At 44.8% G+C, this 15,259-nt stretch overlaps 2 protein-coding genes across 5 annotated transcripts in view; one reads left to right on the top strand and one right to left on the bottom strand.

Moving 5' to 3' along the window:
• The window catches only part of LOC139820783 (uncharacterized), a 55,446-nt gene extending 40,454 nt beyond the window's left edge, over positions 1-14,992 (top strand). The window contains exons 2-3 of the mRNA XM_071791310.1: positions 158-349; positions 11,109-14,992. Coding sequence (XP_071647411.1) covers positions 158-349; positions 11,109-11,455 — 539 coding nt within the window. The 3' untranslated portion in view covers positions 11,456-14,992. The remainder of the gene's footprint in view (positions 1-157; positions 350-11,108) is intronic.
• Positions 1-15,259, bottom strand: part of Qin (tudor domain-containing protein qin) — a 143,000-nt gene that overhangs the window by 50,286 nt on the left and 77,455 nt on the right. The gene's annotated exons all lie outside the window — the stretch shown is intronic.

Here is a 15,259-nt window from a genome sequence, read left to right as displayed (position 1 = left end):
TATTACAGAGATAAATCGTGAGAAATTTAACGCGTGATGTGTGTTAAGAGATAACATTTGCTTAACTCCACGTTCTAGCTTCAATTTATTCAAATTTCACGCTTGTCACTCATATGTCATATTAGATGTATTTTGCAGCTAAAAATTGCTTTTACAGGCGGCGCGCGTGGCGGTCGGGCCAGCAAAGTGTCGAAACGGGCGAAGCCCCTCGATCCCGACGAGGACGACTATTACTACGATGATCCCGTGGATGAGAGGAACAATCCGACCAACGAGGCGCCGGCCGTGCCGCCCGGATTCCTGAGCCCGTCCGTGCGGGAGTACCTCGATCTCGGTAAATCGATACCCGGTACGTAAACAAGATCATCTCGCGCAAAGTTGTTCCTTTGTGAGTTGCTTGTCGGGCCGGGGGGCCCGATCCCCCCGGTCAACGTGCAACAGATAGAGCGTCTCGCTCCTTCCGTCCCCCACGCTTCCTCTATTTCTGTGTGCACAGCTTCCGGAATCCTCCTCCGCGCTCCGCTTTATTCATCTCTCTTCTTCCCATTCTCCCACGTCTCCCACCGCCTTCCCGTCACCCTTCGTTCCACACCGAGTGTCACGCTTTTGAAATCGAGAGTGGACATGCATCGCGTAAAAAAGCCGGTCGATCATTATTTCTCGCTTGCGTGAAACAGATGAAGTCGGGGACGAGAATTTTACGCGGAGACGAGTTGGACTCGCGAGACGCTCCGCGAGTGATTCCGTCAGGTAAGTAACGGGAAATAATGAGGAAATGGAGAGAAAGCGGGAGATATGATGAAATAGGCAGAGGAGACAAGTCGATTGCGTAGACACTCTCCGTCGAACGCTTCTTCCGTATTCTTCGAGCAGAAAATATTTCACGCTCGACGGTGCCAGACTGCGAGGAATGTCAGGAACGCGGGAGTTACGCGCGGAATTGACCCTTTACTTTAAAATACCGTCTGCGACCATTTCGCTTTATGTCATAAGGACGGAGAACAACGCTGCCGAATCCGCGAGAAATACGCAACTGTATATAACGGTTGAGTAATCTAATACATTCGTGGAATCATCATTTCCGCGAGCAAAGATATGCATCCCGGAGGAAAGTTTCATTAATCCTGATCTACTTGCACACAATGCCGATATACCTGGCAAGGTATACAGGGTGATCCAAAACGCGTGGGTGATAATTTGAAAAGAAATTCACTGACAATTTTCAAAACCGATATTTTTCCGAATAAAAATACCAAGACAACAATAGTTGTTTTCAATTATCGACTGTCAATTTTCACAAAGCTTCGATATAAAGATTATAAATATATATTTATACATAGTTCAATGTTAAGAAACTAGAAGAGAGGCTAATGTTCGCTCTATCGAGATTCGGCTAAAAACAGAATGCTAAAAAGACCCATGATTCCTGGCAGTTTCGAGACACCCCGTGTAGCCCATTATCTACGAGTTGGCGATTGTACGAGAAGGAAGGTATACGCGCGGAGGAGACGCCGCTCATGCGAATGAAGCGTCAGGTCGAGCGATACGCTTTGCCGGCTGCGATTATACAAGATTTGCCGGCCGCAAATGGATGGGATTTAAATCCAGACGGACGATGCAATACCGCCGGCGTTCATGAACACCCTTCAGCGGGTAATCCGGCCGACAATAGACGCCGGAATGAGGAGGAAGATGCTGGCGCGAGGCGGAAGTATAAGGAAATACGTAGCCGCATACCTCGACGAGCAATAACTTATCCTTCTACCCGCTTCTTACCTTTTCCTCCTCATTTCCGCAATAGCATAAAGCGCGCCCAGGCCGGAGGAGAAACTCGTCGAATATGAGGCGCCGCTCCGCTCCGCTCCGCGCGGCGGAGATAGCGGCAATTTCACTGATATTCCGCGGCTCTCTGCTCAGACGAGACAAGAAGGGTACGGCCACGTAACGGCCATTTGTCGCCCGTCAATTTCCCTAACGTGTCCCTCTCTAAAGTTTCCCGAAAGTCTCCCCTTCGGTTGACTTTTTATACATCACGCTGTTTGATATGAATTTTACGACATCGGTGAAAATCGGCGTTTCTTTTAGCTGTCTTGCTTCTGCCCTCGCTTATTGAGGTTTTTACCAGATTTTAAATGCATTATTATTATTTTCGATATTAGCTGCGTGTAAACATCATAGCTTTGTATCCCGTTTAATCTAAAAGATATGCGATTATTATTACATGATGGAGCACGTGAACTCAAAGTGCTGTACTGAATCAGGACAATACACCTTTGTCAACAAGTTTCGCGGCACTAAGGGCTTTAAATGATTAAATCTGCTTGAATTAAGCAGAAACAACAGCGGATTTGTCGATAAGCGTTTTAACAGATCGCTTTAGAGCCTCAAAATTGTTCTATAATATTATTACTATTTTACAGATTGATTATGATCGAACTCTGTACAATGAAGCACGATAATTATCGAGCAAGTCACAAAATCGAGAAAATTATGAAATTTAGGGTCGAAATTTGTGGAGTCTGTGGAAATGCAAAATTAATTTGGAATATTTGGAAAATTGTCGTGTTAGATAATTTTGCACTTAATGTAAAATAAATAAGCCGCTTACTAATGGGGTTTTGTAATTTACATTTTGCGAATTACGTGTAATGCACCGTCCCAGTTTTTTCACGCCAATCCTCGCCACGGTGCCAAGAAACGGTCGCTTTTGGTTTAAAAAATCATTACTTTAAGGCGAGGTAACTGCATTAGTGGCATCATAAATTCACGTCAGTGTAAACCGAACGAGAAACGCTATTAATCTCGACTCCGTCAGTGATGCAGCTTTTCTCTCCTCGGCACGATCTTCTGTTTCGAAGGAAATTTGTACTATTATATAAATCATAAAAAATAAAGGGCACAGTTAGCGATTCGCGTTTTCATAACAAATAAAACGCGAAACGCGAGTAAAATACACGAAATCCGATGTATTCCTCAATTGAAAGATAATAGAAGGTTCGCAATCGGAAAGTGAGCGTCGCTCTAAGGTGACGGCGGTAAAATTAGCGGCGCATTTTTAAGTGCAGCTTATCCTCAAGTGCTACCGTGATAATCTTGCTTGGCCATTAAACGCGCGGTCATACCGCATTAAGCGCGATTTATGTCACTTTGTGCCGGCTAATGGGTTCTTTGAAGGCCCGCTTTGAATTTCAACGCTGACCTATCGTAACGCGAGCAGGCAAGCGGCATCCGCTTCGATTTGCCTCGGTCGCCCTACGGAGGGCGAACGTCGGCGTCGGCCGCGCCGGCGAGAGAGCCGTTTCTCTCCCTTTAGCCGATCGATCGATCGTAAAATATTTGCTGCAGCCTTCGCGTAACGGAGGGAAAATTCCTATAATGGAGTTTGCACATCGCGTCACCGGAGGGTAGATAGAAAAGGTTGAAGAGAGGCTGCGCGCGGCAACTCCTGCGTGTGCACGTTACACGCGATAGAGAATGTCGGCCGGGTTGATTTATAAGCGAACGCGCGTGCAACACGGGGCGTTTGGCGCGCATAAAATTCATACACTTTAAATACGGCCATAAGTACCCGGAGTACTCGCATGTACCGCGAGCACTCGTGAAACTTTACGAAACGGAGAGCGATTATTTATCTCGAGCTCACGCCCGAAGGGGTTCACATGCCCGTCGTGGAAACCGCGAATAATATACGCGGTTAATCCGGCCGACCATTGTTCCACGAGATCTGATTATTTGATAACGCGTTAAACGTATTTTGTCGCGCGATTAAATCGATCGACGCGCTCTTCGAAAACCGGCCTCGGTGTAACGCAAGCGTCGCGTTTAAATCCCCGTGTTTTATAGCCCGGTGATAATCGTCTCGCGATGATAAATGTATAAATAAATATATCGATTATAAATGAAATACATCGGGGGTGCAGAATTACAATATGCCAGACTATATAATTTGTGAAAATACGAACGTCAGGCAGGATATACAAAGGCTGCTTTCAAAATGTCAGATCCTCTTAAACGCTACGCGAGGAGTAATCTGATAATATTCCTCCGATATTTCAAAAATGAATCGCCGGCATGGGCTATCGGCACGAGTTCGACGCCCACATCGACATCCATTTCCCCGCGAGCGATCCGATAAATGTCGCAGCGCGACGATCAAGACCCACGAATTTGAGAAATTTGCCCGGGCGCCAGCGTGAAATTCCGCGAATATCCATCGATGACGGACGAGAGCGTCGTCGACATTGATGTCAATCTTGCAGCGAAGAGCGACAACGATGCGACGGCGACGATGTCGTTGACGCGGCAACGACGACGTCGGCGCGCCTTTCGCTGATGTGACGAGGACCGATTAGCGCTCGCAAATTCCCAAACAATGCACGAGGAATTTACGACGCCGTCGCTCCATCGTAAACTCCAGTGTGTCTGCTAACTACCGTGACACCCTTCAGACAAGGGCTGATTATGCCGCCCCGAAACGACTGAAACGTTGCAGGGCGCAAAGGGAGCGAAGTCGAGGAGGATAATCGCAGTGAGAGTGGCGGAGAGCAAAGGCCTAGGGGAAAACAGCGAGACAGGAAGTATAGAAGAGAGAAAGAAATTTAGAGAAACAAAAATAGCGAGAAAAATAACGAGAAAAAATCGGAAAAAGAAGAGATAATTGTATGTGTAAAATAGAATAAGAATTTGGATGAAACTGAGCCGAGTTGATCTCTCAAAAAATATCAAACCGCGATATGCAGTTGTATATCACTGAAATAAGCAATAAAACAAAAAAAGGTTTGAGATATAACTTAACAAATGTAATAAATAAAAATTTAATGAATCGAGATGCAAAAAGAAGCATCGCATATATTTCTAACTTCTCTATGTCAGCATAGTTTTACGCCTTGTAGATCGTTCGCTCCTCCATTCGACCACACGTTTCATTATATCTACCCGAAAGATTTCAGCTGACGTGTGCAAAAAAAGGGAGCTTGTAGATTCATGAATAAACTCTGTTTCGTTTCCGGTACACGGCGAGCGCAATAAAATCATCCCCGCACGAGGAACGAGGAGGAGAGGGTAGCTGCGACGCCGAATCAATATGGTAGCGTAAACTTATCTCATTGACTTAACGGTTCTCAATCTCCCGAAGGGTCGCGCGGAGACGCGCACTCCTCCCCTCGCCCTCACCGATCTCTGTGTGTCACTCCCGGATAGAATAATGAAATAGAGTCCCGACCCCGGATGAACTCTGCACCAGCGTGGCTCTCCTCGATGTCGTACGGCAGTTCCTGCGAGAGGAGCCGAGCTGCGGGCGAACCGAGCGGGCAGCGAGATGCGAGGGGGATGAAAATACGGGGTCCGTTACGTGCGCGTCTCGTTTTCATTCCCCCCTCGGCTACCTCTTTCCCGCCTTTTCTTCCTTTCCCCGCTCGCGTCACCTCCCGCCTTCGCGCAAACCTAACCAGGTAGTACGTCTTTACGCGCGTTTCATGACGTACGGACAATGGCGGGAAAACGGGGATTGGCGCGGTGGAGGAGAGGATAAGGGTGATACAGAGGGGCGTATCACTGAGGGGGAAAATGGAGAGACGGTAGGGGAGACGGGGGCGGCGGACCGCGAGTGCATTGGAGAGAGACCGACGGAGGAACAACGCGGGATGGAGGGTAGTTGCAGCAAACCTCGTCCCGTGCGCCTGGCTGACTTTATGACGATGGCTGAGACGTAAAAGAGAGGAAGACGGCTGCTGGATAAAAGAGAGAGACAGAGAGATCTGTGCGCGATCGTGGATCATGCAGACGTCGAAGCTTCGCCCTTCGTCCGCGAGACGCAAACGTGAGACTGCCAGGATGGCGACGTTCGCGAAAAGCGAATTTATGCAGAAAGAATATTGGCCGAGCTCTATATATAAACAACATACGTGTGCAATAATATGCTTAATTTATACCTAATTTATGATTAATTTATAGAGAATGACCACAGAGATGCTCGCCGCTAAATTTTTTCCTAATCTTCCGCGTACGATCTATGATTAACTAAATGATTCGATGAAATACGTTCGTCAATGAGAAATTAATTTCGTCGAATAATATATGTATATATAATTCCTTTAATATTCGAAATAGCGCTAAAAGATTCACGAGCGCTAGCACACGCGTATTCCCGGATTTATACCGGGCGGGAGAGGGAGATGACAGAATATATCCTCGCATGTGCAATTAATGCCGCGCCACGCCGCGCCGTTCGGGCCGCTGAAAGGATTAATATCCCGCTCGTAGGACAAACGCATCCGAAGTGTAAACGAACAGCTGGATAATCACAGGAAACGGCTGTTTAATCGTTTTCGGTACGATTACCGAAGCCCGTATGACCATTTCGGTTCTCTGTCTCATTACGCGCCGCTCGGATCTGCTCGGATCGGCCTGGCTCGAACCAGTTCAGCTCGGAACGATTTCCTTGCGCGAGATAACGCTCGATGTCACGTCCCTATTCTAAAAGCGATTCGCTTCTATCCGCGCGAGTGCACTCGCACGCACATGCGAGAGCTTTGAGCAAAAGCCTCCGGCCATGTTCCGGATTAATCGAGACGCGCAATTTCATGCTCTCCTCAGCTCTCTCTCTCTCTCTCTCTCTCTCTCTCTCTCTCTATTTTGACACCTGTGTTGTTACCCGCACAAAGCAAACCGTGCGCCTCTCTCGCCGGATATCGACGTTCGATCACCTGCCAAGTGCACCAAGGCGCTTAAATAGGTATGTACTTGCATCCGCGCGGTGTATACGCAAGAAATGTCGGCGCCGAGTCTCGTCACGCAATTTGGAATTAACGAGCGCGTTATCTCGAATAAGTTGTTAGGCAATTACGCGTCTTTCATCTAGCAAATAGGTTAATCAATCTGACAGCGACTGACCCATGACTGGCCTCGGCGACGCGAATCTGTGACGTTGATAAGCGCGGTATTCGGCGACTTTCTAACACGAAGCGTTCTTACTTCGATCTTGCATTTTCGCGTATGTGCTACCTGTAGTACTTTTAGTACGCGTATGTGCTATAGTACTTTTGTATAACAGTGGTGGCGATATTGGAAAAGGAAATGGCAGCACAGTCACTTATCTTTCGCAGATGACTCGACAATTGAGGTAAAAGTGAGAAAGGGGAAGATATGACATTGCCCCGGAAACTCGATGTCTTCGTAATTGTCGGCAATAATAATAACGTCAACGAGAAACGACCGAGGTCGGGAGAGAGGAGTGTCTATTATCGGTACTTGTTAGAAGTTCCTATGTATGGCGAAAGAAGCGAGGAAGAAAGGCAAAGTCGGAAAGGAAAAGATGAAGAGAGGAGAGGAGAGGAGAGAGGATACCCTGATTTCGTGTATGTCCCGTTTTGCTTATTTATTCTGCTTCAATAATTCGAGACAGAAGTTTCACAGCGCGATCCAAGTCTCGACGTGAACTTTTCATTGCGTCTCTCTCGATACATCCGAGGAAGCTCGCTATTCGTCGCGAAAGGAATATCGACTTTGCGATGCGCGCTCGAATTGCAAAAGGGGATCGCGCTGCCAAACAACGAGCGAAAATACAATAGATAACAAAGCGAGATTGTTTGTAAATATGGAAATAGCGATCTCACATCACCTAAAATATACGAAAACTGTATAATGTATATACTGTTCGTTAAGAAAATTATATATATATTTTTTTTAAACGAGATGTTGCTATATTAAAAAACTATATTAAAAACATTTTCCAACATTTTATTGGGCAGCGCTTCTTCGTAAGAAGTACGATTTTCATGATTCAGTTCGATCATGAATTCAGAATCAGCCAACCGAAATAGACCGGGAAAGAATAGATTCGGGTAAAAAGACCTACGATAAAGTTAAATAAAACGCGGAGCCAGAAAACCGCCATGGATCTTGCGGCGTTACCGGAAACGACGTTCGGCGACGTATAGCTTCGCGACCGTCGGTGCGGTGCGAGTCCGAGTTCCTGATTTTAAAGATTCCTGTTTTACTTCCGAAAGAGAGGGAGACGTAGGACTTTTATAAGATTACACGCGAGAGGAGAGTACGCTAGCTGATCTCTCAACGGGAAAGATAACAAGACCGGTCCCGTCGTCGCGCGGAGAGACGTTGGTCGCGTGCCAAACGCGTAAAATTCGTCCAAGAATGGAATCGCTGAGCCCGCACGGTTCCCTTAAAGTAATAACAGAAAGTATTCGGATAACAAATACCGTGGCGAACCAGCATTTTCTCTGATTAACGAAGGGAATTAAAAACGAGGTCGACGCTTATGAAGAAAGTTCCCTCGTTAGCTCCACGAAAGATTGCATCCTAAATGCACGGGTAAAAAAATATCAGTATAAATCTTAAATCGTGCTCTAAATGTTAAGTTTCATATCAAAGACCTCCAGAATAATTCCACTTAAAAGTACAATTAATCAATTATGTCTTTCCTGTCGAAAACGATTCGACTGTTATCTCGACTGTTATCTCTGATCTCGACTGATCTGTTGCTTTAAAATTACTTCATCACATAACGCAAATTCCTAATATTATCATAATCATCGTTATTATCAAGGAGGCGGTAAACTGAAATAATAAACATTAATACGAAAGATACCCATCTCATTTCCTTAGTAATATTTTGCAGGACACGATATAATGAGCACCATTATCATCTATCCTTAGTAGCGCTTTGCAGGATGCGATATAATGAGCGCCGTGTTATCATCTACGTATACCTATAGTCACCCTGTAATTTCAGTGGTGCAGGAGAACTTCTTAGCGATTACAAGAAGACTGTTTTCTTTCGAGCATTTATTTAAACAATTTTGCAACAATGTAGCATCTCGTTTTGTCTTCGGGTTGTGAACAACCCTCTATCTCTCCTTCCCTAATCCCCCCCCTCTCTCTCTCTCTCTATTCGCGTCTCTGTCGGTTCAACTATTCGAATCTCATCGGGTGACAAGCTTAGTTTCGTCGGGCAGAAATGCTGTCGTTCACGAGAGCGTGTGACGAAGACGGAAATTGTCTCTCAGAGGTAGAACGTAGAAACTATACAGAATGGAATAGTTAGGTTTTCATAGTAGATGTATAACGAAACTATCCTCGTATAAATTTTGAGAAACATGCTTTAACTAAGATACTCTAAAATTAAAGCCCTTCACATAATATTTAATGACAAAAAGTGTAAATTCTTTTAATGTACGACAAATGTTATTTCATATACATGGAGTTCTTATTTGTATCCACCAAGTTTAAACTATTTATGTGTGAATTGTTCCTATAAATTAACTGAAAGTGATTGCTTCAAGAGACAGAAGCATAAAGTTCTGTTAAATAATTAGACTTTAATTCATTTTTATCAACACTTTTTTACAAGGATATCTCACAATCGTTTAGCTACTGTAGCATTTTTATTATTGTCTGATAATGCATTAACTTATACTATTGAGTTTCTCGCAAATCAAGAAATTCTCGCGTTAGTTTCACTCGGCGGAAAGTCGTTCAAGTTTGCTGAAAACAATGGATTGGCCAGGTTTCATCTCGAGTGCCTGCAGGAATACCGATGCGACGCGACGCGATGCCGAAGCGATGCGATGTGATACGATGGGATGCAATACGAGCGACGAAATGGACCGGTCTGTACGCGCGCAACACCCCGGGAACGTATACAGAACGTGCACCTACCGACGCGGTCGCATAAACCCGACCGTGTCTCACCGACATCCATACGAAATTCACACCTTGCGTCGCTTGTCCGATCCTGTTTTGTCAGCGGAAGAGATTCTGCGTACCCGCATGGAATAAACGCTCGCCGTCTCGCTTCCGCTCGCTAAACTACCCTCCTCTGTCCTTTCTCTTTCTCCCTCTTCCCCCCCCTCTCTCTCTCTCTCCTTCTCTCTCATCCTCATCCCGGTCCGTGGTTTGGGTCCGCGTAATTATAACTTCGGTAGAATCTACGACAATACCACGTCGAACGTATTCTCGTTCTCGAGCTATTCACCCCTTTCGAAGGTGTGCCCATACACCGTGACGGTCTAATTATTTCGTTTTCCGCCGAGCCTCGAACGACGGGGAAGAGACAGCAGGGATGAGGATAGAAAAGTGGCGGTAAGGATGTAGGTGGAAGACCTCGAGGGCGCTTTCTCGGGCTATTTTAATGGCGCTTCCGAACCTCTTCCAACCATGACGCGAACAGCTTCGAGTTGTCTACCCTTTGTTTCCACCTCCTTTGATCGCGATACCGCCCTCTCCGCGACGCTAGGATCACCTGCTTATGTTTACCGATATTAAATTGAAGATATTTCGGTTTTGATCCCGGGAAAAGTTCCAAATATGTCACATCAGAATTTCAACAAAATTAGAAAGACCGAATTTGTTACCTTTGCGCCAATCGTAAAGCATGATACATATAATTACGTTTAGACACACAAAAATTATTTCAAGTGCAATCTTTCAACATAAGCATAAAATTATTAGACATATAAAATACCTATATATGTATTTTTATCTCTAATTTCTCCTTTCTCTTGGCTTTCAATTCATCTAAGCAAAATACTTGATCTGCTCTTAGTTTCCGATTACACAATCGCACCATTGTTCGAGGAAGCTATGCGAGGCTGCGATTTTCCAATGAGATTCGAATGGCTGCGGCCGCAAACGGAGAGATGGAAATGGAAATAGAGAAAAGGCAAAGAACCGTGGTTGCATCGAGTCGTTTAACCCCTCCGCGTCCGTTCATTTAAGTAGCTAACTCATCCAAATCGTCCGGCGCTTTATGTGCACTCGCGAGCTTCACGCAAAGGGAATCCGTGAGCGGTGAAATTGCAATCGGAATAATCCGTGAATTATTTAGGGTCTCGAATATACGATCGAATGCGATATCAGGGGAGGACGATGAAACGCATTTGAACATCGAAAACCGCATAGTTAAAATATTAATTATTATTTCGATTCATCAAATATATCTTCATTAATATTTAGAAAAAAATATAAAATATATATAGTATTAATTTTATCTAGGTATTTAATAGTTTGCTGTTAAAATACTTTTGTTGTGTTAGTATCCGTATCGATCATGTCAGATGTAGAAGGACTTACGGCACTTATTGCAATTGCAGGTCGACCAGGCACGGATTACCCGGTGCTGGGAAAGGTGCCTTACACGAATTTCTACTGTGATGACCAGTCCTACCCCGGCTTCTTCGCCGACGTAGAGACGAGATGCCAGGCGTGGCATTATTGCGACATAGACGGTCGACAAGCAACGTTTCTCTGTCCGAACGGCACGCAATTCAGCCAGGCGGTCTTCGTCTGCGACTGGTGGTTCAACGTGAGGTGCGAGCTTAGCCCGAAGCTCTACGCCATCAACAGTCGACTTTACGGTACGCCCACGGAGAGCCCGACCAGACCTCACCGACTGATCACGAAGGAGCTTCTGGAGAATATCTTCGTGCGTAGGAAATGAAGCGGGCGGGCGGACGGCACGCGATACTCGTCTCGAAACGAAGAGAAGGAGAGAGAGAAAGAGGGGAAACGCAATCACCGTCGTCAGAAGGAAAGTACTTCCCTCGCGATACAGGAAATCGCAGAAAAACGTTGCGAGATTACCGCGACGCAACAATATCTCGCCGAGTCTCCAGATACGTGCAGAAAATTATTCTGTCTTTCTTTAAAAAATTCACGAACTCGGATTTTCATACCTTTCTCCGAACGCGGAAGCAATCGCAGTCACTTAACTATTCTGTCACATCGATCGAGAGAAGCCAGAGCGTGGGATTCGTGCCTGGGCCCTATCACGACTGCGGAACTTTCAAAGGAAACGAGGAGACGTTGGAGAGGCATCTGACGATTGCCGATCGCGAGGAGAGCACGACGGCGCGATTATCCGTGACAATCGTGGATTCTGCGAAAGGTCGTCGCGAGAGTATCGCGGGGGGAGGCCCGCGCTGTCGACGATAGCGCACTCGAGTCGCTGAATCGCGCGATGAGCGTTCCGGGAAGATTACCGGTGGATAAATCTTTGCCCAATGAATATCGAAGCGATCCTCGCCGAAGGCGAAGAACGTCCCTGCCATTCTAGAGCGGGGGAGAATGAGAGGAAATGTGTGATGAGCACCGCTGCGTCAATAAAAGAGGAACCGGAGGTGCAGCGCGACTTCCGTCTGCGATCAGCCTTCCCTTCTGACGGAAGGAACCGCCCGACGCGGAAAAGCGTCCTCCACCCGATGCGGTTCTTAATCGTTGATGAGATCCCGCTCGAGTTTACGGGAAAGTCGAGTCGTCTTCCTTCGTCTTCTCTTCTTTCGATCGACGCTTTACAGACGTCTCTCATCGACGGACATTTTTCTCTCTCTCTTTCTCTTTCCAGCGCCTCGTCGATGGACAAGAAACCTCGGAAGTTGATCGTTACGGCGGAAGTAGCCATCGATACGGGCAATACGTGCCACCGACACACCTGCGGGAAAATCAACCGAGTGCTCCATGATCGATCATCAAACCCGGACACGACTCCGTTGGACGCTCCGACTGCGCTATAGTCTATTTGATGGATTAACGGATGTTGCGGTTTCCTTTTTATTTTCAGATGACGACGTTTTGTACGTTAAATTATATTTGTCGATCTATAAACGGGGATTAATATCAGTAGTGTTCCTACTGCGAGGAGTTCAACAGCGTTTAATCGTTTTCTTGTGGTCGCCGTCGAGAAGGGGTCTTCAAACACTAAAGTAATAGAAAACGCCTATATAAATAGTCCAGTATCGCCAAAATATTGTTAATGCGTTATTGTAAAAATAATACCGATTGCAAAACGCATAAAAGACTAGTTGAATATTGTTAGCCTGTTAACATTATTCTACAAGTTGTTGGACGAAACGGTAGTATAAACTGTGACCGTGCGAGAAGAGATAAATTATATTTTTATATTACTTTTCGAGTATAATTCCCAACATAACATAAAAAAGATGCGAGTAAAATTCTTCTCTTCATAAATTAAAAAGATATTGCAATTTATATTACTGTTTCGGCCAACAGCTCAAACTCTTAAGAATGCAAATAAGATACTAATAATACGTATGTTAAGAGAAGTGTAAGGAAACGATCATTTAATCCGAGTAATTATCCGAACGGAAGAACGATCGAATTTTCGCGATAATGCGCAACGCTATTCGCTTTGCGCGGCGAGCTGTGCTGAAGGAAGGAATCGAATGCGTTTCGCGCGTGGACGGCATTTACGAGCGCACAAGTCGATGCTTCCCGAAATCAATAGCCGATAATACGATTGTGCATGCCCGCCGATTGCGATGCCCGAGTAAAGTACCACGCAACACGCACACGATGACATCGGCAGGCTTTTGCCGGCAATTAGTAATGGCGCGTCGTGCGAGATGCGCGATATTGTTGCGGCCCGCGCGGAAAAAAAGCGCTGAAATGCGAGAGCATCGCGCGACGAATTCTCGTCACGTTAACAAACGAGTACGAGCACAATCGCGCACAATCGGTCGCAACTCTCCTGAATCAAGTTACGCGGGCCACGACTTTTCGTCGGGCAGAAAAAACGGTACATATACGGAGAGAATTTTTTGTTATATTTTACCCTTAAATTCACTACAAATTTGGGACAACTTGGCAACCAAGGAATTTTTAATATGTACAAAAGACATTTTACAAACACCGTGATAAAAATTACCAAGCAGATTGGTAAATTTTGAAAAATTATTGAAATTTCCTAGATATATTTTAGTAAAATTATATCAAACATATTTTATATTTTAATGTAATAGATATTAATGTTTTTTATTATGGTTGATATTAATCAGAATAGCTCGCATAAAATTCTTGGTGGTAAATGTTGTCCCACAACTACCATGATTTCAGGGTAAATTTTAAGAGAAAATTCTCTCCGTGTACGACACTAACAATCATACTCCGAGGCTCTCCTTCTCTCGAGCACACGCTCGAGCTCGTAGTGTTAATTAGTTATTTGTTAAAACTGTGAGTGAAGCGCGCACGTTTTGCGATCTTGTGCAACGTCCGTCGTCCGTAACGTTTGTAAGCGATTTCTGCAGAGGAATGAACATGTGCCTTTATACCTAAACGTCTCTCGCGCCTTGTACATAATAGAGATAGAAACGTAGATGTGCTAAGCCAATTACACGCTGATCGTTGGCGATTTTGTGTTAATATATAGATAAACGAGTGTTGAATCGACGCGAAACAACAGTAATCCGACGAGCTTGAGATCAAAATTCTGATAAGAGAGTGCAGCAATCGGAAATAAAGATGCGCGGAAATAAAGATTAAGGGAAGTGTGTCTCCCTCCGAGCTTATGGATAGTTAACCTCCTTCGATCCTCTGGCGGTATCCGGCGGGGAATGTAATCTTCGCAAATTGGATGCTGCACAAGAATGCCATTACTGAAATTTTTATTTAATATAAGGAAAGGAGAGAGAGAGAGAGCTTTCACGACAGGAAGTTACGGTAAATTAGTTCGAAAACTTTTCGGTACGGCACGGTGTATCCTTAATGAGGGATGCCGACCTTTGCTGGCCAATTTGCTAATGAAGAACGGTTAACGGAGACAATCTTCAGTGAAACTAAAGATTACTTTTTAAACGAGTGACGGGATTTAAGTTGAAGAGTCACACTTAATTCGATTATACGCCACAGGGAAGAAAATCTCAAGTAATATTCCTTCCGTTCGCGGTTTATACATAGCGCGATTAAACTTTCGTTCGTTAATTGACAGCGGCGTCGTTTATTATAAGTATATATCATAGGTAGTTGTCTTTTACCGTAATCGCGCATCAAGCGTCACGATTCACGTTTAATCAATTTAAGCATCGCGTCAATCAATCGGTAACCGCAAAATAAGGAGAAAATACCCGACGATAATTAACTTCGTACAACATTCAGTCGATCCATTCTTAGTATTTCCAGGCTCGAGTTTGTGTGTTATTGAAATGTACTTTAAAAAGCAAATAAAATATTGATATTTTAAAAACTTGTCTAATCTCATTTCATTACTGACGCAAAATTGTGAAATCTATCGACAAAACAATCTCCTAAATATTGCTATTGCTGGGACAATAATTATCACCGCTTGCACGTGTTTGATCCACGTTTTAATTTAGATATAATGGGGGATCGATAACAAAAGAATCTGCCGCGTAATGCGATACGATAGATGATCAATGCGGTCGAACCAATGGTGATCAATGCCGAGAATATCCTTTTGCGTAACACGAGAATTTAAAAAAGTCGTGAACAT

Source organism: Temnothorax longispinosus, chromosome 10 (assembly GCF_030848805.1).
Source record: "Temnothorax longispinosus isolate EJ_2023e chromosome 10, Tlon_JGU_v1, whole genome shotgun sequence".
Taxonomy (NCBI): domain Eukaryota; kingdom Metazoa; phylum Arthropoda; class Insecta; order Hymenoptera; family Formicidae; genus Temnothorax; species Temnothorax longispinosus.
This window is presented reverse-complemented; position numbering and strand designations above follow the sequence as displayed.